Raw genomic sequence first — 24253 nt, forward strand, 5'->3', positions numbered from 1 at the left:
GTAGGGTTTTACTTCTGAAAGGTCGTTTTCCTTGTTCAGAAATATTTATTTTCGCTTTATCTTCTGTTATGGTATTTTCTCTCTGTGGAAAACACGAGACATGGTGTATTAAGTTTTATCTTCTTGTTGGTCTTTTGGAAAACTGGACCTTATCTGCTAGATTAGATTCGGCAGTAAATTCGGATAACTGGAAGTACAAATCATCTTCTTTCTCTCCCAAGAAAAACTTCACGTTTTACTATCAATTTGTTTATAACTTCAGCTACCATCTTTGGGGAGACAGGTAGAAAGAATTTAGAGTAATTATCCAGACAAATGTTGTGGACATTTGGGGTAAAAATGTATCTTTTCTTAAATAACTGAAGCATCAGGTGAGTGCTCTTGGAAGTTATTTTCATAGCATGTAGCACAGTGGTTGCACAAACACAGCTGTCACAGGGCAGTTACAAAGCCTGCAATAAATGCAGCATCATTGACTAGAAATTCTTTTGCCCTTTGTAAACCAGGATATAGACTACCTTTTGTTTGTCTTGGAATGAATGTGAGCACACAGCTTGGAGACCAGTCTAAATTCACACCTTAGTTTAATCTGCAATAATAAATATATTCCAGTGTCCATATCTCCGTTTCGTCAGCCCCAGAGTGGGAGTGATGTTTAAACTTTGAAACCTCACCGAGATAACGTACAGACAGATTTGATATTTGTGACCAAATTGGGTCACAAATGTCGTGACTTCCGGATTTTATGAGGGCTGAGTATGTATTTTGCGTAAGTCAATACAGGGTTCAGACAATGCACAGGTATTGTACATTGACAGTCCGCTCTTGGATTTATTTAATTCAGTGCCAGATTCTTCAGTTTTATTTTACGTCTTGTTTCTAAGTTGTGCTTTGTGACATGTTTTATTTTCATAATATCATTCTTTGCTGTCACTGGATGTTCATAGTTCAGGATAATTCTCTGATGGTTAAAATAAGGGACAATTTGAATATAATTATGATGCTGTTTCAGAGTTGCTATATGGATAACTTAAATACCTTTAAGTTTTTTTCCTATTTCTTAAAATTTCATACAGTTTCATCATCTGTTAGTCTGGGAGCTCCTGTGTAGACTTATAATTCACAGAGCTAGAAGAAGACTTCTCCCTTATCGTAGATAACTTACCATTATCCTCTTGACTGCGTGGGGTTAACCACAAAGGAAGGAATGGCAGGGCTGGGTAGGGATTGCAAGGAAACAATGTGTGGGGAATAGGTGGAAATTGGCAGTTCACTTGATTTTTCTCTTTTGTTTTGTTTCTGGAAGAATAGGATTCTTGTCAATTTGCAGTCAGGTTGTACTGATAACTTAAAGCTGGTTGGCGCAGGTGAGAATGAAGCCCTGAAAAATGTTACTGGGAAGATGGCAGTGGTGTGTAAACCCAAGCAGGGAGAGTATCTCACCGGGAAAGTAAGAGGATGAGTAAATCCAGAGTGTGCTCAGGAGCTTGGCTCTCCTCAGAACCAGCAGTCAGGACATGTGACAAGTCAGGGTCTCCTTTGGTTACACACCAAAATATGTCCCATCGGTGAGCTCTGAAACAGGCCATGCAGAAAGACTCTGGAATTTCCATGCTGGCAGACTCTCAAACTTTGACTGCAAAAGGCTCTGAGGAGCTGGCCCTTAATGTGCATGAAGCCCAGCTTCACCAGGAGATTGGATTCCACACCTCCAGCAGCCCCTTCCAAGCTAAACCGTTCTCTCACTCAGATGGAAAATACACCGAGTGTGGAGGGGTTTTTGCTTCTCTACTCATACTGGGAGATTTGAAGCATTGCTTAGAGGACAGCCTCTCTCCTGGGGCCATTGCAACCCTAAAATCCATTTTTTACTCTGTTCCCACCAAAGCAGAGCTTTCTGCCACTCCAAACTGGTGACCTTTATTTCCCAAAGTTAGGCAGCACAGTTGTCCTTGGGGCTGCTTTGCGCTGCTCACAGACAGACTTAGCCTCTTGCTGGAAAGGTTGCCAATTCCCTGATGATGAGGCAATCTCAGGCAGCTAGGAAAGGTTGGGTTTCAAAACTCAGATTCCCATGAACTTGCAAAAACAAGCCATTTCCCTGGTGGCCTTTCCCTGTGGTGTTGCTGCTGCACATTCTGGATCCTGTCCAGGGTAGTCTCTTCAAACTGAGAGCAGACTGGATGTTTGCTTGGAGCCAGTGCTACAGCACTGCAGCATTCCTCTCTGGTTTAATGAGAAAAGAGTCCCTGGCTTTGGGAAAAAACTCCTGCATCTGAAATAGCACTGATGGGACCATAAGCATTTCATGTGGTCTCTGTTATTTGGTGCTTTCCCCGTTTCATAGTAACAGCTGCTTTGCACAAACTGTATTTGCAGCTGATTGTGCAATGCAAAGGTGCTGATTTCTGTACAATTTATATACTGTTATTTGTTATTACATATGAATTTATGTAGTGGTATTAGGGTAGTAATTTTTATAGCATTTGATCTGTCTTAAGTGGACAGGGTTGAGTCAGTCTTCCCAGCAAACACAGAAACAAATGGGTGGGTTATGGATTTCCAAATTTAATTCCTCCTTGGATTCCAAGTCCCTTTTTCAAGTGGTGGGGAGGGGTTAAAAGTCAGATTAGGTCAGGACAGTGAGGTGCAATCCTGCTCTCCTGTGACTCTTACTGACTTGGTCAGAGTTAGAATATGGGATATTTTTAATTGGGAATCGTGTCACCTTGCTGGTTTTGTGTAGAACAGATTTTTTGTCTTGCACTACGTTGTTAAATAATATAAAAGGATCTTAATTTTGAGCTTTCAAATTAATGTAATTTTATGACATTTGCATTGAATCATGGAATGAATTTTGTTTAAAGTACCTCTCACTAATCCTTCCTGCTACAAATCACAAAATAACCAGCAGTTGTGTCATTGCTGAGGTTGTTGGTCGCAGGTTTTAACAGAGTGCATGACCCCACTGGCATCCTTGGGCTGCAGTTCACATTGAATACAGCTGGGAAAAAAAAGACTGATTCTATGCTTTTAAGGTCTGGTTTTATGTCAACAATGAGATAATTAGCTGCTGAGAACTTAACTTGAACCTTTTTGTCACTGCATTTGATGTAGATCTTGAAACGTTGCTTATAAATAAAAGGGAAAAAAAAAACGGGAAGAGTGAGGGTGGTTTGAATCCTCTTCTTTTGTGGCATCCTGACAAAAAAATACTATAGCACATACTTGAAATACATGTTGGAGGCTGCAAAATGCTTCATTATTGCTCCCTGATGGTGACCATTAGGAATAATGTGTAATTAATATACAAGTGCTTTCATATTAGAACAGGATGTGAAAATACGTTCATCTGCATCCAATGTGGCATTTCTGGTGGCTGGAGATCACAGAGAGAAAGGAAGAAGCTGCTTTTTTGGGGTCAGCACTTACTGTAGATTCCCACATCACACTGGTGCTGCTGGGCCTTTTGGAATGTGAGGATACCGTTCGGTATTTAAAATATTCCTACACTGAGGCTCCCAGTAAGTGTTTCCTTTTCAGTCACAGGCCAATTTCTGTAAAAAGTCCTTTGTAAATTAAATAAGTTTATCAGTTACGTGGACTTGTAATAATTGGGATTTTTCATCAGCCCTCACCTCACCCAGAAGCTGAGCTGAGTTTGTCTGTTCTACCTCAGGGTTTGCTAGGGAAACCATAGGGATGGAATTCTCTGCTTGCTCCTTGTTGCTGCTAAAAATATGTGCAGTTTGGGAAAATATGCCTAGATCTGACTTTTCCTGACCTTCTGCATATTCTAATAAACTGTTCAGAGAACTTGAGCAGCTGCACTGAGGAAACGTCAAAAATATCTCTTGGCACACTCTGACTCCATGCACGGATCGGTCTCCCCTTTGTGAAAACAAAGACCTTTCTGTGAGTCATTTATATTCTTTGTGGTTTTTTCAAGTAATGCTTCTCTGAGGCATTTCTACTTTATATTCTTGTCAGCAGAATCAAGGGCATCCAAGTACAGATTCAGCCTGAGACCTCTGGGCTGCAGGGAAAGAACCTCCCATTGGTACAGGTGACGGGAGAGCAGGGTGGGGTGAGTTGGGGTTGTAAGGCAAAAAGCTGAGCCCCTGTTATGAAAACCAGGTCACTTCAATCAATAGAAGTTTGTAATTTCCAGCGATGGGGTTTAAGTTGATGGTGTTGAATGCTGTGGCATCACAGATAAAATGGCTTTGATAGCAAGGCAGAGAGGGGTATTGGGGTTTTACTCCATTCTACAGAAGAACAGGACTGTGCTGTGACAAATTCCACCCATGGCCCCAAATTGTCAATAAGCCATCTCTAAATTTAGTCAGCTGCTAGTAGCCAACTCTGGTCTGTTCTTCTGCTCAGGTTAGAGCAACTGCTGTATCAACAGCTTGGTTAAAAATCTATGGTTTATTCGTGCTTTATTCATTAATCTGGGCAGATTTTTTGGTGTTGTTTTGTTTTGGGTCTTTTTAATTTGGATGTATTCCTTGAAAGATGGTAATCGTGGTTCATGGTTGTGGATGTGTGTTGGCTGGTTTCTTATATAAAAACTTATGCTGGATATCTGAAGTGTGACTTGGCTTTAAAGCAGTGGGGGTTTTGCTAGTTCTTCATGGGTTCAAGTATGAAATCATGCATTTTCCTTATTCTGAAGCAAAAGAGAGGTAAAATAGAAAGATTCTCCCTTTATTCCCTCTGTTGGGCTGTAGTTGTGTTTCTGTGGTATTTCCAGTAGGATGACTTTTGCAAATAACTTGTCTGATTTTGTTTTTGTTCCACATTCTTGTGTTGCTTCAGCAATGATGGATTGAAATTGCAGCAATACTTATAAACTTGATTTAGCTGCAGTGAGACAAGATGACTTCTCTGCTTTTTAGAAGTGGCATCGCTTGGTTGTTTTTTTTTTTGGCTGAGTAAGGAAAAGCAAAGTTCTTGTCTCCAGCAGGAATTTATTCTTGAAATAAGCACTGAAAGTTCCACGATGAGAATAGATTGCTGGAGTTGATCTCATCCCCTGCATGAGTAATTCTGGGTGGTTGTTAGCAGACTGAACAGGAGATTATAAACTCAGAACCTAGCTTTGTTTCTGGAAACTCCTGAGTGATAAAGGAGCTGGGAATAGCTCCTTCACAGGATTATCTTTACACTGGGGATGGCGATATGGAAATAATCTGCCTCGCTCACATCTCCAGACTGTCCCCGTAGCGCGCAGCTCCAAGGAATTGGCAGCTCTCTCTTTCAAAGCTTCATTCTGAGTATTTTTCAAATGGCAAATATCCAACATTAATAAGCCACATAGCAGAGCTGGGAGGAGGCTGGATGTGGGGGCAGCAGGAGCACGTTCAGCTTCAAACAGGCTTTGTAATAGTCAGAACAGTGGTAAGTAGCAAACTGGTTTTACTACTGTCTTGTACTTGGTGAAAATGCAGCCTTTTGACCTGAATGCTTAGAAGCTGAGTGAATGCTGTCAGATCTTTCTGTTTTGCTAAATTGCTTTGCTGAATGTGTTCCTGGCTGGGCTAAAGCGTGAGAGCAGAAGTATTTAAAATGGTTTTTGATTGCTTTGTTCAAAAAGGAAAAAAAAAAAAATCCCAGTGATCTGAAGCTCTTGAGTTTCAGTAAAGAACATTTTCGATTTGTTTTGAACCTTTGCAGCAGTTCAGTAGCATATTTTCTTGTGAAGAATAAGCTTTCATGCAAGTAAGTGCTTGATTGATTGTCTTTGAGGATTTCTCTGTCTAATTGCACATAAAAAGAACTGTTATGCAAAACCAATTTTGTGCAAGATGAACCACAGCTTTCTGAAAATTTGATGCTGCTTCTGTTTTCAAAAGCGCACTGGTAATCCTACAGAAATATTTCTTCCTGACACTGGTTTTCAGAAACTGAACTAGTGGATGTGAAAGAAGGTGGTTTTTCAGTGCTCAGTCACTTTGTTAAGTAGTGTTTATCAGTCTGAAAAATGCAGGAACTCTGGGGAGAGGTTTGTTCATCGCTGAACTGGAGTTTTACTTAATTACGATATGTTTTTCTTAGTACAATACTGGAGGAAGAGAAGCTGCAGCAAGAAGAACGAATGAGAATGGAATCCAGGCGACAAGTCACAGTATCCTGGGACTCAGGAGGATCAGATGAAGCTCCTCCCAAGGTAGCTAAGACTGCAAATTACGTGTATTTAAAAAAAACAAACAGAACCCCTCTTTTTATTCCATTTATTTCTTCAAAGCCTCCTCTGATGGGTTTGTTCAAACCACAACATTCTGGCCAGATTTGTCATCATCTGTGAATCCTGAAATGACCCAGTTCTGCTTAAGCTGTGATTAGAACTGATCCATGCCATGATATTTCACTAATGATTTTTATTTCTTGTTGTTTGACTTGTAAAAGGCAACCATAGTTGCCACAAAATTATTTCCTGGCCTTTTCTTTTTTTTTCTTTCTTGCAGCACTCTACGCTGGCTCGTGAGCCCTCGGGCCACTGTGAAGTTTATTTATAACACATTGGTGAAATGATAGAAGTCAGCTAATTGTATTTTCCTTCTTCTGGACAGAAAAATTAGGGGGTTGTTGCCAAGGAACTTATGTGGTTTAGTTTCCACTTCGTTATGTTTCATTACTGTCCTGTTTGGATGTCAGTGATGTGTTATGCAGCTGTGGGAGTCCAACCCCACCAGTTCCTGAGCACTCTCCCCTCTCAGTGACTTGTCTGCTTCTCCTCAGTTATTTTTGCTGATTATTTTGAAGGCTCGAGCCTGTATTTTGAAGAATTTAATTCTGTGCAGTCACCACTGTAATGTGGAATATTGTCTGTGTCCTGATCAGTTTGTGGTGAATTCCTGGAGCTTTATACACAGGCTCTGGAGCTGATAATGATTCCAGGACCTTCTGCTGCACACACTCCCCAACACTCACAGGAAGGCAACTTATTTTCTTTTGTTTCCCCATATCCAGGTTGTTGCCTGGTAGATTTCCAGCTTAGTTCTGCATTTTGATAACTTTGTGACACCCCAGGAATAAGGGCAGTGAAATTGTTGCTTTCATTTCAGACCTGTTCAGACATCTGAGATGAATTAGCAGGATTTGGTGTTTATCTAAATAGACAATGTTCCAAGTTACAGAAGCAGATAAGTTGTTCCATAAATTGGAACAATATGCTGCTTGATTATTACAGCCTTGTTTGAAGAATTTGTTTAGTCTTGAAGCTTTGGGGCTAATCCAGGTAGAATAAGTTCCCTTTACCAATGTAATATGTGAGCTGCACTATATGTGAAATTATAATCATTGGAGCTTTGTGTGTGATATATAAGGCGAAACACTGGACCAAAGGAGTGTCAAAACTGCAGTTAATTCTGCCACTGCATGTCTCTTTTGAGGGGGTCACTGTGTCCTCACTGTATTTGTAATGCAGGTGTTGGTTAGGTTTTTTATACGCTATTTTTGTGTGAAGTATGGATGTGCATAATAATGGCATTGGAACAAGTTGAATTTTGTAGAAAGGAGATTTTTTAAGTGTCTTCTTAATTATTATTAATCTTCTAATGCTGACAACTAACTTTTTTCTTCTTCCCAAGATTCATTATAAAAGTTTCATGTTGTTATAGGTCTTAAACTCTATTTTATTCGTAGCCTTATACACATTCTCAAATAATTCACAGCTATCACAATCTATACTATGAAATTAGTTTTATCTCACAGTGATATTTCTCTTAGAAACCTGAGACAGAAAACATCCTGCTCCAGAATGATAATGACTTTTTTCATAAAGTAATGATAAATTCTACAACATCAAAGTAATGTGGTCTGAAGGAGCCCTTTGCAGAATGATGAGGTTTGGGTTTTTTTCCCCCTCTTTGTTTGATTCTCCTCATGAAACAACTAGCAGCACTGTTCCTTATAAAAAAAACCCAAACAAACAAACCTCAAATATACCTTTGGAGGTTCTGAATCTGATCAAAAGCACCTTCCTTGTTGAGGCAATTAGTTACAGAGAAGTTAACTATCAGAACTAACTTTATACCTCAGAAAACCACATGGATATAATCATGGTAAACAAACCAGTTTGGTTTGTGTTATTCTGACTGAAGCAAAAGAATTTACTTTTGGGAACAGTCCCAAAAGCCACAAATTAACAGCAAAATTTGGAAACAATACTCTATTTGCACCTGGAAACTTGGGTTTAAGAATTATGTTCTTAGCTGATGTCCTCTCTGAACAGCACAGAGCAGGTCACTTAGTGCAAGCAATTAAATGAACAAAGAATTCACAGAGCAAGCATTATTTATCGAGGTACCAAGCAAACAATTGAGCTGCATCAATTTCCAGGCAAAAATGGAGGAAAACTTAATTTCAGTTGTTTTAAAAAAGTGGTAGTAGTTGTAGAAAATCTATTTTAGGGGGGATTTTTTGAGTTTGTTTTTGGGATCACCACCTGTAAATGTTTGTCTCACTGAAAAGTAATTTTCTGGTTTTAGTTTTCTGTTTCTAAAGACTCCAAAAATTCCTTTATGTTTGCAGCCCAGTAGACCTGGTTACCCCAGTCCCAGATCCAGTGAAGGGTTTTATCCAAGTCCACAGCATATGGTACAGCCAAATCATTACCAGGTACTACATTTAATCCTGTGAACGTTTTTTGTTTTTTTTCAAATGGGGCTTTCTATCTCAGTTGCAGCTGGTGGGATTGATTCAATTCTTATGTGGTGTATTTTAATCCAGTTCTGTTCAATGAGTTTTGTTTTGCATCAGAAAAAAAAAACAAAACACACACACTGAGCCTAGTAGGTTTACTCCAGATGGCAGATATTCCCATATCTGATGTGGTGTTCAGATTCCTGAAACTGCAGTAAAACACATCAGCCATTTCCATATTTATTGAAGGAATGTGGTGTTCATGTTAACATTTGTGCTGAGCTATGAAATTACTTGCCTTATAAAATGGGGGACTTTCCTTGGGATCATTCATATTTTATTTTCTGTTGCCTGATAGCTGCTCTGCCTTTTGTATCCTCAGAGGTTTTGCTTTTCTTCCTAACACTGCTGAAGAAATTTAAAACAAAAGTTTTTCATTAAAGGACTTTGAGTCAATTTTAGGTTAGTTCAAGGCTACAACTGTTTACAGGCATCTCGGTCAAGGGGTTTTTTTTCATGGAGAGGGGGAGGTTTTCCTTGGTTTAATAAGTACTTCAGACTCATTAAAACGACTTGGATTTTCCTGTGGAGAACTTCCCAGGCCATGCAGTTAAGCACACTAATTACATGGTGTCACTCAAGTCTTAAGCCTGTAACATACAGCAGGTCCATTTTTATGGGGCTCTGTAGGGTGATGTTTGCAGGCTCCTATTAACTGGAACACGAGCTCTGCATGTGTAGCTCTTACATATGTATCTATAGATTTAGTTTTGTTCTCAGAGGACTATTTAGTTTTGTCCTCAGAGGACTTTGATCTTCTTGACTGAAGAGGTTAGAACACGCTCTAATGCTGCTGGTTTGATAGGCACCCTCAAATAGTTATAGTTATCCCCAAAAGTTATATTTCTCTATATTAATATATATATAGGTATTCTAAAATAGATAGGCATCATCAAAGACTAAAAAAAGAGGGGTTTTGTCATGTTTTGGCTCAGCTTCCTTCTTCTCATGTTGCTTCCCCTCTTCCCTCTCAGTGACTGAATTGAGTCATTTCTGTGCTTTCATTTTTACTGTCGTGGGGGGGACATAGGTACTAATTATGGGGAAGCACAGGTCTTATTAATATCTCTGGTTTTTCCTGTTTTTCTTTGTGTGGGGTTTTTTTGCCCCCCCCAAAGGTGTCTGGCTACCCTGGTTCTCATGGGATACCAGCCATGGCAGGCAGCATTTATCCTGGGCAAGCTTCTCTCTTGGATCAAGCAGATTCCTGGAACCATCGGCCTCAGGAAATATCAGTGTGGCAACCAAACATGGAGGTATTGTGAACTGGCACGTCTGGTTTTGTGTTCTTTACAGTTAAATACAATTTTTATTATTACAAATTATATTACTGTTATTATTTAGGTAGATCTGTTGTAGGAAACTTAGGTGTTTCACTGGTGCTTTTTAAAATTGCCTCACTTCGGTGGGCTGGGAGTCAGGACTGAATTCTGTTCCTTTTGAAACAAATCCTTCTGTGTGAGGCTGGGCATGAAGTGTCAACACAAATTCTTGATTGTTACTTGTTGTTACTACTTATTATCTTAACTGACTGATAGCAAATATTTGGTGTTAGTTAAAAGAAGGCTTTACTGGAACTTAGTGCTGTTGATAGAGATGGGAACGTTTCACGTAAAATACATAATATCATTACTGTGTAAAAATACCCCTCATGGGAGATACCCAGCTCAGATGAAGGATCTGAGGCTTCTCTGTAACTTATCCAGAACAGAAAATGAAATGGTCTGCAAAGCTCTTCTTCCTGAGTTTTATTCCTTTTGGGTGCTCTTCAGCCCCTTGTGATGGCACAGAGCTGCTGAAAGGAACATCGAATTAATTCCCTTTTTAACCTTCTGTCATTTCTTTTCCTTTCTCCAGTGTTAAATACATTTGCATCCATTTTTTTCCTTCCACAGAGATTCACTTTATGCAAGCTTCTGTCTTAAATCCATTCCTTCTCTAACCAGCTCTGTTCCCTGTTCTTCTGATAAACATTTAAGTGATAGCTGAGACTTACCTGTTAAATACAGGGAAGTTTGTTACCAAATTCCCCTTGGTTTTTTTAAAAACACTAATTTATACACTATTTGCTAATGATTTCCAGGCAACATTGGGATATGGTATGTGGAGTATTTGTAAGCTTAAGACAGGCATAAATATTTGCTCAAAAATTCATTAAAAATGTTTTTGTGACATGCTTTGCAAGTGTTGGCTAACATTGAACAGCATATTTATTTTGAGTAAAAAAAACCCAACGTATCTTGCAGCTTCTAACAACTGGATGGTTACATTATTGCTCAAACCAAGAAAACAAAATTGATAAATCTGGTTTTGTTGTCCAACTCAAATGAAGTGCAATACAAGAAGCAACAATGTTGCTGAAAACCAGAACAGAATCTTTCAAATCTGTTTGTTTGCAGTGACTTAGGACCGAGGCAGATAAAATGTTTGCAGTTGGAAAGAGTTTCTTCTGCTGCTCTGCTTCAGTTTATGAGGAGTTCGAGGAACTCTGTTTGGCTGCTGTTGCACATTTGGGCTTCTAAAAATCTGTTCTTTTATAAGCTATAAGTTCTTGCAGCTGTTTATACAAATTTTAAGTTGTGAGACTGAATAAACTTAACCCTGGATTGTAGGATTCGGGCACTATGGACATACGAGGGATGAGCCAAGTTCTACCCACACACCTCATGGAGGAGAGGTTGATACGACAGCAACAAGAGATGGAGGAAGATCAGCGCTGGCTGGAGAAAGAGGAACGATTCCTGGTAAGCCTTTGTTTCAGAGTGCTTAATTCTTTCTAATTATTTTCTTTTTTATTGCAGCTTGCTAAATGTGGTCATTTCTGTGAAATGAGAAAATTTACTGAACGCAGGAGTCACTACTAAATGTGGGTTTGGAAGCAGGTTTTGAATTAAGTGTTCAGCTATTGAGTCCTGTATTGCAGATATCTTGAACATCTGTGACCTTTGGTGAATCTCATTATATCCAGTTGAGTGTTTATGTGTGGGAAGTTGTGGATAAAATTCTGTGCCAGTCTGGAGTTTGCCAGTTTGTTCTAAAGGAGATGGATCTGTGGGTACTCCACCCCTAAAAAAGGGATAATCAGCCATCTAAGGGCCCTGACTGTGCTAAGAGTTGTAAGCGGTCCTGCAGTGGAGGAATAATGACACGTGTTAGTGGGAAGAAGTACAAGGAGAGCTCTGTGAGGTGAGGAAAAGCTCTGAACATCACCAGAAGGAGGAAGAAGAAATCATTGGTAATGGGATCTTCCAAAGCCGTTTCTCTGCAATTCCATATTTCCTTGTTGTCAGTGCCCCTGGTGTATGTTTTTCGGTTCAGCTCTGGCTTCCCACTTGTCAAAATTCAAGTTCTGTGTTAAAATTCTCCTACTTGAGGCTCATGGCTCCAGGTGGAGCAGAAAGGTGGCAGTAGAAGGTGGCGGTAGCAGGTTACTCTGTGCAGGCTCCTGGGGAGCCTGTGAGTTCCTGAGCCTCGTGGGACAGGTGGATAATTTACAGTGCTGGTGTGGGTTGTGACAGACATCACTCATGTGTTTGATCTCAAGCATATTTCAAGGGATGTTTCAGTTTGGAAGTCTTTCATGTTGTACGTATTTACAAAACGTGCCTGTATCCATGCAGGTGCCTTGGGTGTGTTGTGGAAGGTACATTTGGATAAATGAGCTCTCCATTTAAAGCAGATGGTGACAAATAGTCTGTGGTCTCTGGAAGAGTTCTCTGTACTGTCTAGAAGTGGTCTCCAGGAAAATCTTACAACTGAATTAATTTTATTTTAGACACCAAAATTGCCAGTTGTGTTTGCCTCACAGAACGTGAAATGGTCTTCTAGGGATCTTTAACCCAAGGCATTGAATTCCTTGAAAACAAGAATTGATGCTTTATTCCCCAGGAAGCCAGAGGTCAGGAAAGGAGAGCAGGTCTTGTATGTAGGCATTACCAAGACCTCATTCCTTTCCAGTTGACTTGTCTTAGTCTCTCAGGAATTCAGTTATGTTTGGTATTCCCAACTGTTCCAAACAGCCAGTGGCTGTAAAGACAACCAAGGCAGGATAAATCTTTTGAGAGCTACTGATAGATGCCCCTATGTCCAGGACATACTGAGATTCATGTTGTGCCAGAGTTAAGAAGTTACTTTTGATTCAAGGATATCGAAGCTGGTTTTCTTCTAAATCCACTCAGGAGTTTGCAGTTTGCCACTGGGTGACAGTAAAGAAACCACTGTGCCCAGATTGCTTTGTCCAGTTTGTTACAAGCTGAAGAGAGGGAGGGGAAAGGAAAATTTCTTCCCTAATTTAGGCATTAGTTTTCCAGTCTTGAGTGGCACCAGTTGCTTGTGACTTACACAACCCAGGAGGTCAAACTCGTCCCATTGACAGTTAAAACTTACAAGGTGGTCAAGAACTTTTTGAGGAATTAATGTGCTTACTGGGAATGAGGCATTCACATTTCAGGTGGGAGTAGGTTGTGTGGGAACTTCCTGCACAGAACTTTCTGAGTTTTTCTGCAGAATAAATGATAAATATTTTTAGTATTTGTTCTGTTTTGATTCAGTCTCTGGACCATTAGGATGTTTATTATACCCCAGATTGATGTTGAGGAGGATCTTGCTGATTTTTCTTTTATCTCCAGTACAGTCTTGGCATATGTTTGGAAGAGTGTGTTTTCATTATGTGTTAGTTTTATTCCAAGGAGACACCATCTCTGTTGCATCTATTCTGTTGAGGAATTGGAATCCATAAGGGACTTCAGTTCTTTTTTTTTCCCCATTAACATTTTGACTATCAAGATTTTGGGGTTCAGACTCGAATGCCCTTTACAGATTTATACCCTGTGTCAGAAGCTGAACAAGCTGCTGATAGGCAAAGGGTGTCTTTGAGCTCATGGCAGGATGTGTGTCAGGGAAATCTTCCATTTATAGATGGGTGTTTCTTGGAAGAGGAATGTGGATTTCGGAGTTTAGCCCTGGAGGAATCACAATGGTAAAAGAGTCATTGTGGGGAGTTACTCTTGGAAGCCTTGCAGATCTCCTGAAGGATATCCACAGCTCATGCATGAGAGTCCAAACACATAAAATAAGGCATTAAGGTCCACGTAATAAGGTCCAGCATAGAAATAAGCCACAAATTACACACACACATGTTCCTTGGCCCATGTCCTCTGGTGAGTGACTAGTGACATTTCTGCTTTTAGGAGAAGTACTTTCCCTATTTTCACTCCAGGTGATTTAGGAAGAAGTCTTGGACCTCCCTGCTTCAGGTAGGTTTCAGAAGAATACTTGCCCTTTTGAGCACAGAGAAGAACAAAGAGAGGAGAGCCAGATTTTAATATTTAACGTACGTAGAAAAAATATTTAATATTTAATTTATGTAACCATCTGTAATATTCTCAGTGTAAACTGTCTACTTCCAAAAGCATCTCTGTTGACCCAGTCTTCAGGCTCTACAGCACATCCCACTTGTACTGCTGGGAGTTGGACTCACGGAGAGCAACTGCAAAACATGTAATGTAAGACACTTCAACGAGACAAAAAATCCTCTGTGGGATTTCTGTTGGTACAATTTTTGTTTCCCCAGAGTAACAGCAACTTGCTCACGACTTGGAATTTACTGCTGCTTCTACAGGGAGAAAACACAACTCACAGCACGTTAGGATGTGGATAAACAGTGCTGATGTGTGCTGGAAGGGACACCCCAGATGGGGAATTAAGTTGCAGTGGCATTGAAATGGAAATGTGTCGGTCTTTGGGGAGGTTGTTATCAGTGTAAGCAGTTTGCCTGAAACTGGTCCTTGGAGAACATGGGACTAGTCAGTGCTTGAGAGGAGACAGAAATGTTGTTTGCAAGCTGCAGCCTTAGCACAATCCAGAATTCTGAGATTCTGCTGTAAAAAGAGAAAACAAACAGGTCTCTCCTCATGGGAAGCTCCTGAATGCAAATGAATCTGTTGTGTAAAAACCTGAAGAGTAAAGAAGTGTTTAATTTTAAATCGTACCAAATACATTCACTGGGAGGTGAGAAGAGAATTGGTGAAGGGGTTGATTTTCAGGGATCTGGGACTGACACTCCCTCCCAGCCCCTGCCAGGGAGGGGATGTGGATACAGCCCAATAGTCTGGCAGCTTTAATGGGCCCTGATTAAACTTGTGGACTTTCATGCTCTCTTGATAGCAAGTGCTTTGGAGATGAGCATCTCCAGGAAGGGCAGAAATATCCAAATTATTTTTGAGAAAGCTGAAGCAAAGACAAAGCATTACTGCACCTAAAGCTTGATACAGGTCACTGCAGGAGACAATCTCTGTCCAGGGCATATGCAGGTGGAGGGTGAGAAGCTGCACTACAAACATGTTACTATCTCTGAACATTTTATACAACAGTTCTTTTCTTTTGGGCCTGTTTAATTCCCTCTTTATGTGGAGTTTCCAGTTTGAACCTTTCTTTGTGACTGTACTGATGTTACGTGCATTACTTTTAATCATATAAATAAAGATATATATGTTTGTGCCTTTTAGTGACTCCTCAGCAGACAGAACAGTGTTGTGCTGAGAAATTTATAGTCCTTTCTGGGATAGGCTAAGAAGAAATAACTCACATAGTTTCTTTATCATGCTTGGATTTGTTGTTTTTTTTTCTGAAATTCCCACATAGTTGTGGTTTTGTCCTGTTTTGACACTGAGAACTGCAATTCAAGTATAATTGATGTGAACTGTTGCTAAAATAAGATTTTAATTTTTAGCTTGAGAAAATCCCACCAAGACATTAAAATTCGACATGTCCTGAGAACACCAAGACTTGCATGTTCTTTTATTAGCAACTAGCCAGAAATACTGGAAATAAAGTAGATTATGTCCCCGTTTGTCAACGTTACGGATCCTGTCTGAAAAATCCTCTTGACATTTCCAAAGATTTCGGATAGCAGACTATTTATTAGACAAAAGATCCCTTTACTTTTGAAAGATTTTGTTTTTCTGCAAGATTTTAACAACACAAGAGTTCTCCCTCTCTTCTGTTTTTTGGGAGGGCTGCCATGGCAGGGACTGGAAACATGGCAGGACGTGCTTTGGGGCTGTGAAGTGGTGTGTGAAGTACAGAACAGCTTGGTTTTGGTGTGAGGCTGATTTTTGACCGAGAGAATGTTGCACTAAACACTCTCAGTATTAAAAATCCAGCAATGCATTGCTGTCAGGCCAGCATGAAGGGCTCCAGTTGAAGTTCTTGCCACTGCAGAGGCATAAGAATTGCTGCTAAGTAGTACTTTAAAATACAACGGGAGTTTGATCATCCAAATCACCTTTACTGTAAAGTAACTTGTCTTTTGAAATTTCCACAGATACATAAATGAATAAATCACAGTATCGTTTACTAAAATGGGAGCTGTTAGAATTTATTAGAACACTGAAGTCAGTAAATATGTCATTGGCCTTTTCTTGGACACTGGACACAGAAGTGTGTTGAATATTTCTCTGTTGTTCCTTGTGTTCCTGACTATCCACGTTTTGATGGGGCAGAGGAGAATGTTGGGAAAAGATGAAAGAAGTTTATGGGGTTAAATATTTCCCTGTCTGATATGATTGTCTATTTTTAATCTGCAAGTTTTTTCAGGCAGCGACCATTTCTGGCTGTTCCTCACTCAGTCTGCAGAAGACTGAATGAAAATTCTAAATATAAGCCTTCCTGACAAATTGAAAGCACAACTGGAGTATTTTTAATGACAAAAGATCAGTATTAGTGTATCTTTGCAAGTTCCTTCTGCCCTGATGGTTTTTAGATTCTCTTAGCGCAGGATATGTGAGTTGGAATTATTCTTTAGGGTTTTTAAAAGGAGGAAAGGGATCTGGAGTAGCTTTAAACAAGAAAAGGATATATTTGTCCCCCCCAGACTAACCCTGAAAGGACATGGGGTCAGTTTAGTTACACTCAGTATTCGCACGCCTACGTTTCCCTAAATAAAAAATGTTCCTTCTCATGCTGTGTGTGACCATTTTATGTATAAATACATGCAGACATGTGAAGGAAGTTGTATTTACACTGCTGTAGATGTGCATTTTATCCCCTTTCATTAACTCCTCATCCAGTTTCGTAGGAGAGTCAGATAAATCCTCTGGTTTTAAGTGCCGGAATTTGTGCACTAGAGACATGCTCTCATTCTTGTGAGCTTGTGTTGGCAGATCAGGGTTAACCTTGGTTTCACATCCACTGTTCTTTGTCTTTCCATGTAATTAACCTTGTCCTTGAAGAATAAATACAACCTACCTGGATTTGCTGTGGAGACGTGTGGGGTTTTCCAGTGCAGGGGCAGGAGTTGGACCCAGTGATCCTGGTAGATCCCTTCCAACTTAGGATATTCTATGAGAAAAATTACCAGTTTCTTTGGGGAGGGGGGAAAGGTGTGGTTTAATTTTTACTTTTTTAGGACAACCAATCCCCGGGTTCCTGTGCTTAAAACATAAAATAGACGTTTTTGTTGCTTGTAGGGGGAGAAAATGGCATCTGGATGGCTTTGTTAGCTTGCTGTATCCAAATGGACTGTTTAAAGAGCTCCAGTAATTGGCCCCATTTGCAGGCTTGGAGAGGGAGCCAAGTACATATAAGCCATCCTGGGGCAGGAAGCGGGAATTTATGCACAGCGTTTCTCATCCTGTGGTTGGAATTTTGCTGTTGGGAAGCAAGCGATTTTTTTTCTTTTTCTTCTTCTTCTTTTTTTTTTTTTTTTTTAAAGAAAACCACAACTTTTGCTGCCTTTGAGAAAGTTAAAATGCAGGTTTTCCAGTGTTGTGCTGGGGCAATGGTACTATGGATATTCATTAGGGTGTTTTTAGCCCCGTGCTGGGAGTGGGTGCTGGAGGAGCGGGAGCAGCCGAGGCTGCCAAGGGCTTCAGGAGCTGCGGTGGGGGTGTAGGGGCTGGAATGAAATGACATCTGGATTTGTCAGTGTGTGCTTTTAACAGGATTTTCCTGGCTTTTTCAATGCCTCTAAGGCGAGGGCACGAGGGGTAAGGAGAGCACGGAGTGAGATGTTTGATTTCTGTTTCAGAAACCCGACGTGCGGCTCTCCAGGGGCAGCATCGACCGGGAGGATGGAGGTCTCCAGGGCCCAGTGAGTATATGTGGGATCTTTTCCTCCGGTTTCCTGGTAGAACGTGTCATACCCGCTCTCAGTTGTTGGAGACAACCTAAAGTTTTTGCTAAATATTTCCACTATTATTACGTGGTTGTACAACTTTTCCAAGAGGCTCAGCTTCAGTGGGAACGGCAGCCACGGCAAACGGGTTCATGCAGCAGTTTTGGGGGGTTTGTGGGTTTGTTTTGTTTTGTGTTTGTTTTTTTCCCCCCTGTTTGAGCTGTTCTTGAAACAAATCCTAAAATGTTTCTATAAATATGTTGCAATAATTTTCAAGTGGTCATGTGCTGTAGAATTGGGGCTTTTATTTAAGAATGTGGATTGTTTTCTGCAAGTTCTGTCAACAGGAAGCAGGACTAAAGTAACTTTTGCAGTTGTTTAAATGGGTTTTCTTGCAAGGAATGTAAATGTTGCTGTTGTATGACCCAGAAATCTGTTTGGGGTAAATGGTTCTCTGTGAAACAATGGGAATAAATCCCACAGCCATTCCTTTATTCCCAGACAGCAGCTGCAGCTCGAGTGTTCTTTTTCAATGGCTTAACTCCTGTGTGTTTAACTAAAACCATCTCTCTAATTGTTTAATTGCCATTGGAATCTCTGGATCATACTGATTAGTTTAGGGACTGTTAATGACACAAACCTGGTGCTTCACCCACTGTTTTTCCCTAGGGGTCACCTTTAAAGTAGAGAATATTTTAAATTCACTCTCCTGGTTCATTTGGGATGAGATTGTAAACTCCTAGTTTGGCTTCAGCATTTCTTCACCACTTAAGAATTTAGGGATTCTTCCTGCATTTGCAGCCAAAGCACAGTCATGAATGAGTGTATAACTGACACACTGCAGAATGATCCCTGGAGACATTCATGTCTGGAAGCTCCTAAGATTTTTTCCATGAAATTGGACAAGACTATTAGTTACTGTTATGCCTTGGATATTGTTGCATCTTTATATAAGAGCAAGTTCTGTGCTGCTTCTGAAGATGTTCTGAGATGCCCTGGAGATTTTGAGGTCATGTCACAGGTTACAGCCCCCAGATCCCAAACTGTTTGTAGGGGAAGTCCTGTCTGCCCAGAGGAGGTAGTACAATTTCACACTCCATTTGAAAGAGTGTGAAGAAAACACTTGGTGATCATGGGCAAAATGAGTTTTAAAGAGACTCTAATTCGTGATAACTACACTTCTGGTTCCAGAAATTGATTTTGCAGTTTTATCATTCTCAGTAGATTCAGAACATACTCTGTCTTCATTTGCAGTGGGAAGTGCCTCATGCTGCTGTGAGTCAACTTCAGTTTCTCATCGAGAGGATGAGAAATCGGGCAGTGACACAAATGAGGAGTTACCACACACATTTTAGTATTTCCTGAGTGATCACATGCTTTTCACATATACTCTCATTACACAATTTTCCGGAAGTAAAAGTTCAAGAATTATCTTAGTGGGATTTTACTCTCCTTCCTCTCTTGCCCCCTTTCTTTTCCCCCGGGATTATCAGATTTGAAATATTTAGGTTAACAGCACAAATCAAACTTAATGACATGACCGAATGTCTCCACTTTGTCTGTGTCCCTATTTGTGAGGTGACCAACCTCATCGAGCAACAGACCAGTGTTATTTCTATTCTCCTTTAGCTGTTGGGGCTTTTAAAAAGCCCCTTCTGTTGTGCTGTCCAGCTGGAACTGTGGTCGACCTTTGACTGCACAAATCGTCTCCCTGCAGTGGCAAACAGCATCTCTGTAGGAATGTCACCTATCCCTGTCACCCGTCCTTGTTTCCAAAGTTTGTACACTTCCTTTGTCCACCTGAGTTCCAGAAGAAGATCCCTGCTCCACCAGGCCAGCCTTCTGCCCTACTTGTTTGACTTCCAGCGCTTTGGAATTGCCTGTCTTTGAGTTCTTAAAAAACAACCAGCATCCATGGGCCCCAGTACCATTTCTCCTTCACCACTGTGACCTCTACAGTTGGATCTGTGGACACAGGCTGGAAATGCCTGTGACTATCCCACCACGTTTGAGTAACAAGGAAGGATAAACTGTGATGTAGAGGCAGGGCTGTTGTGAGCGATACAAGATACATGAAAATGCTTTTCTTACTCCGTAACTAATAGACCTGTAGTGAGGGGCTGATGATGGTGAATAGGGATGTATTTTTAACTGTTGGGAAATGTGCTGAGAACTGGCTACTCTCAGTGTTTGAGACAGTGCTGATGAAAGCTGTGAGCACTGCAATAACTACTTCAAATGTTTATTTTGTTTTATAGGCTGGTAACCAGCACATATATCAGCCTGTGGGTAAACCAGGTAAGCAGTAAATTCATATACTGTCATCTTGAATCCTTGATTACAAGTCTTCCAGCAGCAGTAGTGACAAAAGTTCGTGCCAGTATTTCCATACAGGGTGAATTCAGTTCCAGGTACTACACAGAGATGTTTGGTGCAGTGTGTGTTCAGATTCCTTGTGCAGGTCCCAGACATGCAGTCAGCAAAGCCAGGGAAGTGTTTAGATCAACAGGCAGGAAGTGTCTAGAGGAAGATGAGTCAGTGTGGGACTTCACCCAGTGTGGAGTTCAGACATGTAAAACAGAAGTAGACACCTGAAGCTGGGTTTCCCAGTCTCAAAGTGAATCACACCCAGGATTCCTTCCAGGAAGAAGTCCAGTTTTCCCAGACACACACACAGCGTGTTGGTACTGAGAGGTGAGAACCTCTCAGGGGTGGAGCAGGTGTGTTGGGAGCAGTAGCGGTTGCCTCCCATAGGGAATTTTTCAAAGTATCCTGTAAAACAGTCGAGTTCTCACAAAGTGCAGCTCCTACAAACAGTGAATTCACTGCAAGACACATTAAGATGTCCATCTCCTGTGCTAGTAGAGAAGAGCATGTGCAGCCTGTGTAGCGTGGGCAGACCAGAATGGTGCAGGTACTTCCGGCATGTTGGTCCTCTAAAAATGTGAATTGTCTCTGTTAAGCAGATCACGCAGCTCCGCCAAAGAAGCCCCCGCGCCCCGGAGCCCCCGGACATCTGGGCAGCCTGGCCAGCCTGAACAGCCCCGTGGACAGCTACAACGAGGGCGTGAAGGTACATTGCTCAGTGCCACCTTTAGAGTCACACATTACTGCTGTGAGGTAGTTGGGTGCTCCTGAAGTCGAAACTGTGGAAAGCAGAGGCGACCAAACACCCCACAGTAAATGCTGCCCTGGCAGCTCTCCAGGGAGGTGGGGAGGTCACTGATAGCCTTGGGTCCTCCATGACTGTGATTCAGCATGTTCCTCACCTAGAGCCTTGCCCAGGTGAGCTTGTTTCTAGTTGGAGGAGCATATGAGATGTCCCATATGGACACAGCCTCCTTTCCCTGCTCAGTGGGAAGGAGCACACCAAGGGTTCCCAGTTGCTTGGGTGGTACCAAAGTGTCTTGTTCTCGGTCAGAGGGAAGGAAGACCTGTCTGAACTGTGGTGCTCAAAGAGCTCTTGCTGCAGCACCCAGGCTCCTCAAACCCTACGAGCTCTGGGGAATAAAGAGGGGAAATGGGCTGTCTGACCTGGGCTTGAGATACTTCCCTTGTGTTGTTTTGTCTCCATAAATAGGCAATAAAGCCAAAACTGAAATGTGACAGCAGTTGTGTAGCAGAGATGCTGCTGTGAAACACAGTGTCCTGCCCCTGCTGCAGTTCGTGTCCACAGAACTGCTCCTGAGGATGTCAGGCACTTGCAAAACCATCCCTCTGTGCGCTGTTCCCTGCCAGTGGGGCTCCTGTTACCTTTCTAATCTTCAGGAAAGAATGCCAAGCCTGTAGTAAAGAGAGGGAATCCATGTTGTGGTGGCCACAGCAGTTGGGATAAGTCACTCTTATTTTAGGTGCTTTGAGAAAGTACAGAAAAAGCCCAGTTTATCTAAGCATGAAATTCAAAACCTGCCATCAGAGCAGTATGTTCAGCACAAATTGATCCCAGGCACTGCCAGCCTGTGTCTCACTCCTGCTCTTGTTCTGGGATTATTGGAATGTGTAAGAATCAGCGTAAACAGCTAGCAGTGATGAATTTGAGCAAGATTATTTATTATAAGCTGATGCCAGTGCTTTTTGAGCTGCCAAGCCTCAGAAAATGTCAAAAAGCAGTAACAGATGTGTTACTAAACTTGGTTTCTCTAAAGTTTCCTTTCTAAATGCTGATATTGGAACATGAAAAATGTTTTCTGAAATACATCCTTTTGACAAACAAACTAAACCTGAGACAGCCAAAGACATCAGTAGTGACAAGTGAACAGGATTTGTGTACTAAATAGCTTCTTGAGTAGGAAAGAAGGGCTGATTTTATTTTTTTTCTGTTAAGATTTTCTTGAAATTAGATTGTTTTATGTCCCATAAGGAAAACAGCCCATTATTTTTTGGTATAGCTGTGACTGCAGTCCTAAACTGAAGATGCTTCTAGGATTCATTTCAGACTCCCTTTTCTGTACACCTAGTTCAGACTCCCGTTTCAGTCTCCCTTCTCTGCAGAACACAAATGAAGAGGATTGGGACTGCTTGTCCTCAGGAGCTTTCAGGGCAGGCCCTGGGGAGCACATGGGTCTGTGTTCGTGGCTGAGGCAGCGTCAACCAGTTCCACAAGGAAACTCAGCACTTCACAGTCTGCAGAGCAATAGTGTTGATGTTGGGGAAAGAGAAAGAGAAATCAAGTGTTAAGAAATACAGTGTCCATAGTTTTGGAAGGTTAGGGCCTGGAATTCCATGGGTTGGGTATCATCTAGAGTGGGTTCTCGGTAGTTCACCCCAACTGTGATTAGTCATTGAGAACGAGAGCGGCACAGTTACATGACCATGTTTTTCCTATCATGACTTCCCAAAACAAAAAGAAAAGTTTCAGAAAGATGGCTACAACATTTTCTTAAATCCAGTGAGTACTGGATTGTTTGTGTAAAGGGCCCAGCATTCCCAGGACAGGTTGTTCCCCACCACTACCCAGGCCCTCTGCTCCATTCACACTCTGCTGCTTGCCAGACTGGCTTGCTCCTGTCCAGCTTTGCATGATGTCCTCCCATGTGTTTAGTCAGAAGGAAGCATGGGTGCATGGCAAACCCTTCCACTGCCCACACGGGTGCACAGCAGGTCATTCTGTAACACACAGACCAAGAGCTAACACGAGTGACTGCCGGGAATGGTGAGGATGCATTTCCGTTGCAGGCTTTTTAACTGGTCTCTTATTGCTACACATGTTTTGGGTTTGGTTTGGTTTGGGTTTTTTTTTTCCCCTGCTGAGTTTTATTAATATTGTTTTTCTTTTTTTCCCTTCTTTTGGTAAATTTCTTTAACCTTCCCCCACATTCTGCTCAACCATAGCCATGGAGGGTAAGCAGTGCGTGAGCGTGTGTGTCCGTGCCCTATTCCAAAATGTCTTTGCATGTGACTTTGCCAAATGACTTTAACTTCTTGATTGCTGAAACCAATTGGAATCACAGCCTTTCCCTGCTGATTGAGCTGATTACAGTGTTCTTTTTCCTGAAGTACTTTCTGATCAATGCACTAGATTGAATCTCTGTAATAGCTGTTGGTATCCACTTAATGAAGTGCTACAAAACGAAATCACCACATGCTAAATCCTGCACTCCTTCCTTATAAGAGAAAGTCTCATCCAAGTATTTCATAATTTCCTCAGGGCAGTATGTCAGGTGCTTCCAGTGAAACATCTCTGGAGCTGGGACCAGTCCTGAGAACCAGCAGTAACCCAGTGTGGGGGGCTGAAGCACCACAAGCCATTTCAGATTGCCAGGGTGGGTAAACCACCCTGTGACCAAGAGGAAATCAGCAGTTTTTTAAGCTTCTTCCACTGAGTGGTTGCTTGGGCATCCCATAGCAGGGAATAGCTATGGGAAAGTGGGATGCCTGTAGCTTTCCAGTTCAGAGATACTGAGGACCTTACAGAAGAAGTTTGCAAATTTTCTTTCGTTTCTGTCCCAGGATTATTTCAGTCTGTCTTGGATTTAACTCCAGACAGACTTGACTCATTGGAAGTTTTGCATGAATAAGGACTACAGGATTTTTAACCTATTAGGTTTTTTTCTGATCTATTGGAAATCAACTTTCTAAAAGCAGTCCATGTTTCCCACCTGTTTACAGGTGACACCATTTTCGTTAACCTGCTGTGGATTTTCATTAACAAAAGAATAATGTTACAGAATCATAAAATGGTTTGGGTCTGAAGGGACCTAAGATTATCTCATTCCAATTCTCCTTTCCATATCAGTGTGTTATTATGTGCTCTGACATTACTCTGGAGCGCAAAAAAAGCTCCTGGAATGAGGAACCTGATACCTGTTGCCTTAACAGTGGAACTTGAACCACTTAGACATATCAAGTACTTTGGTACTCGTCGTTCCTCAAATTATTCTCTGTCGAGGGAGTTATACTGGAAGCTCTTCAGGAAAATCCTGGTAATAA

At 41.3% G+C, this 24253-nt stretch overlaps 1 protein-coding gene across 20 annotated transcripts in view; it reads left to right on the plus strand.

The window, feature by feature from the left end:
• PTK2 (protein tyrosine kinase 2) overlaps positions 1–24253 on the plus strand; it is a 191037-nt gene that overhangs the window by 163736 nt on the left and 3048 nt on the right. For 7 of the 20 annotated variants that reach the window (XM_027713070.2, XM_027713052.2, XM_027713056.2 and 4 more), the window contains 8 exons: positions 6061–6172; positions 8539–8625; positions 9828–9965; positions 11322–11453; positions 17738–17800; positions 20083–20122; positions 20788–20897; positions 23156–23164. In XM_027713070.2, coding sequence (XP_027568871.1) covers positions 6061–6172; positions 8539–8625; positions 9828–9965; positions 11322–11453; positions 17738–17800; positions 20083–20122; positions 20788–20897; positions 23156–23164 — 691 coding nt within the window. Of the gene's footprint in view, positions 1–6; positions 5404–6060; positions 6173–8538; positions 8626–9827; positions 9966–11321; positions 11454–17737; positions 17801–20082; positions 20123–20787; positions 20898–23155; positions 23165–24253 lie in introns of those variants that run through there. The other 13 variants (XM_027713053.2, XM_027713057.2, XM_027713065.2 and 10 more) reach the window with 4 other exon arrangements.

Source organism: Pipra filicauda, unplaced genomic scaffold (assembly GCF_003945595.2).
Source record: "Pipra filicauda isolate LSUMZ 115617 unplaced genomic scaffold, ASM394559v2 scaffold251_size2273266_pilon, whole genome shotgun sequence".
Lineage (NCBI taxonomy): Eukaryota > Metazoa > Chordata > Aves > Passeriformes > Pipridae > Pipra > Pipra filicauda.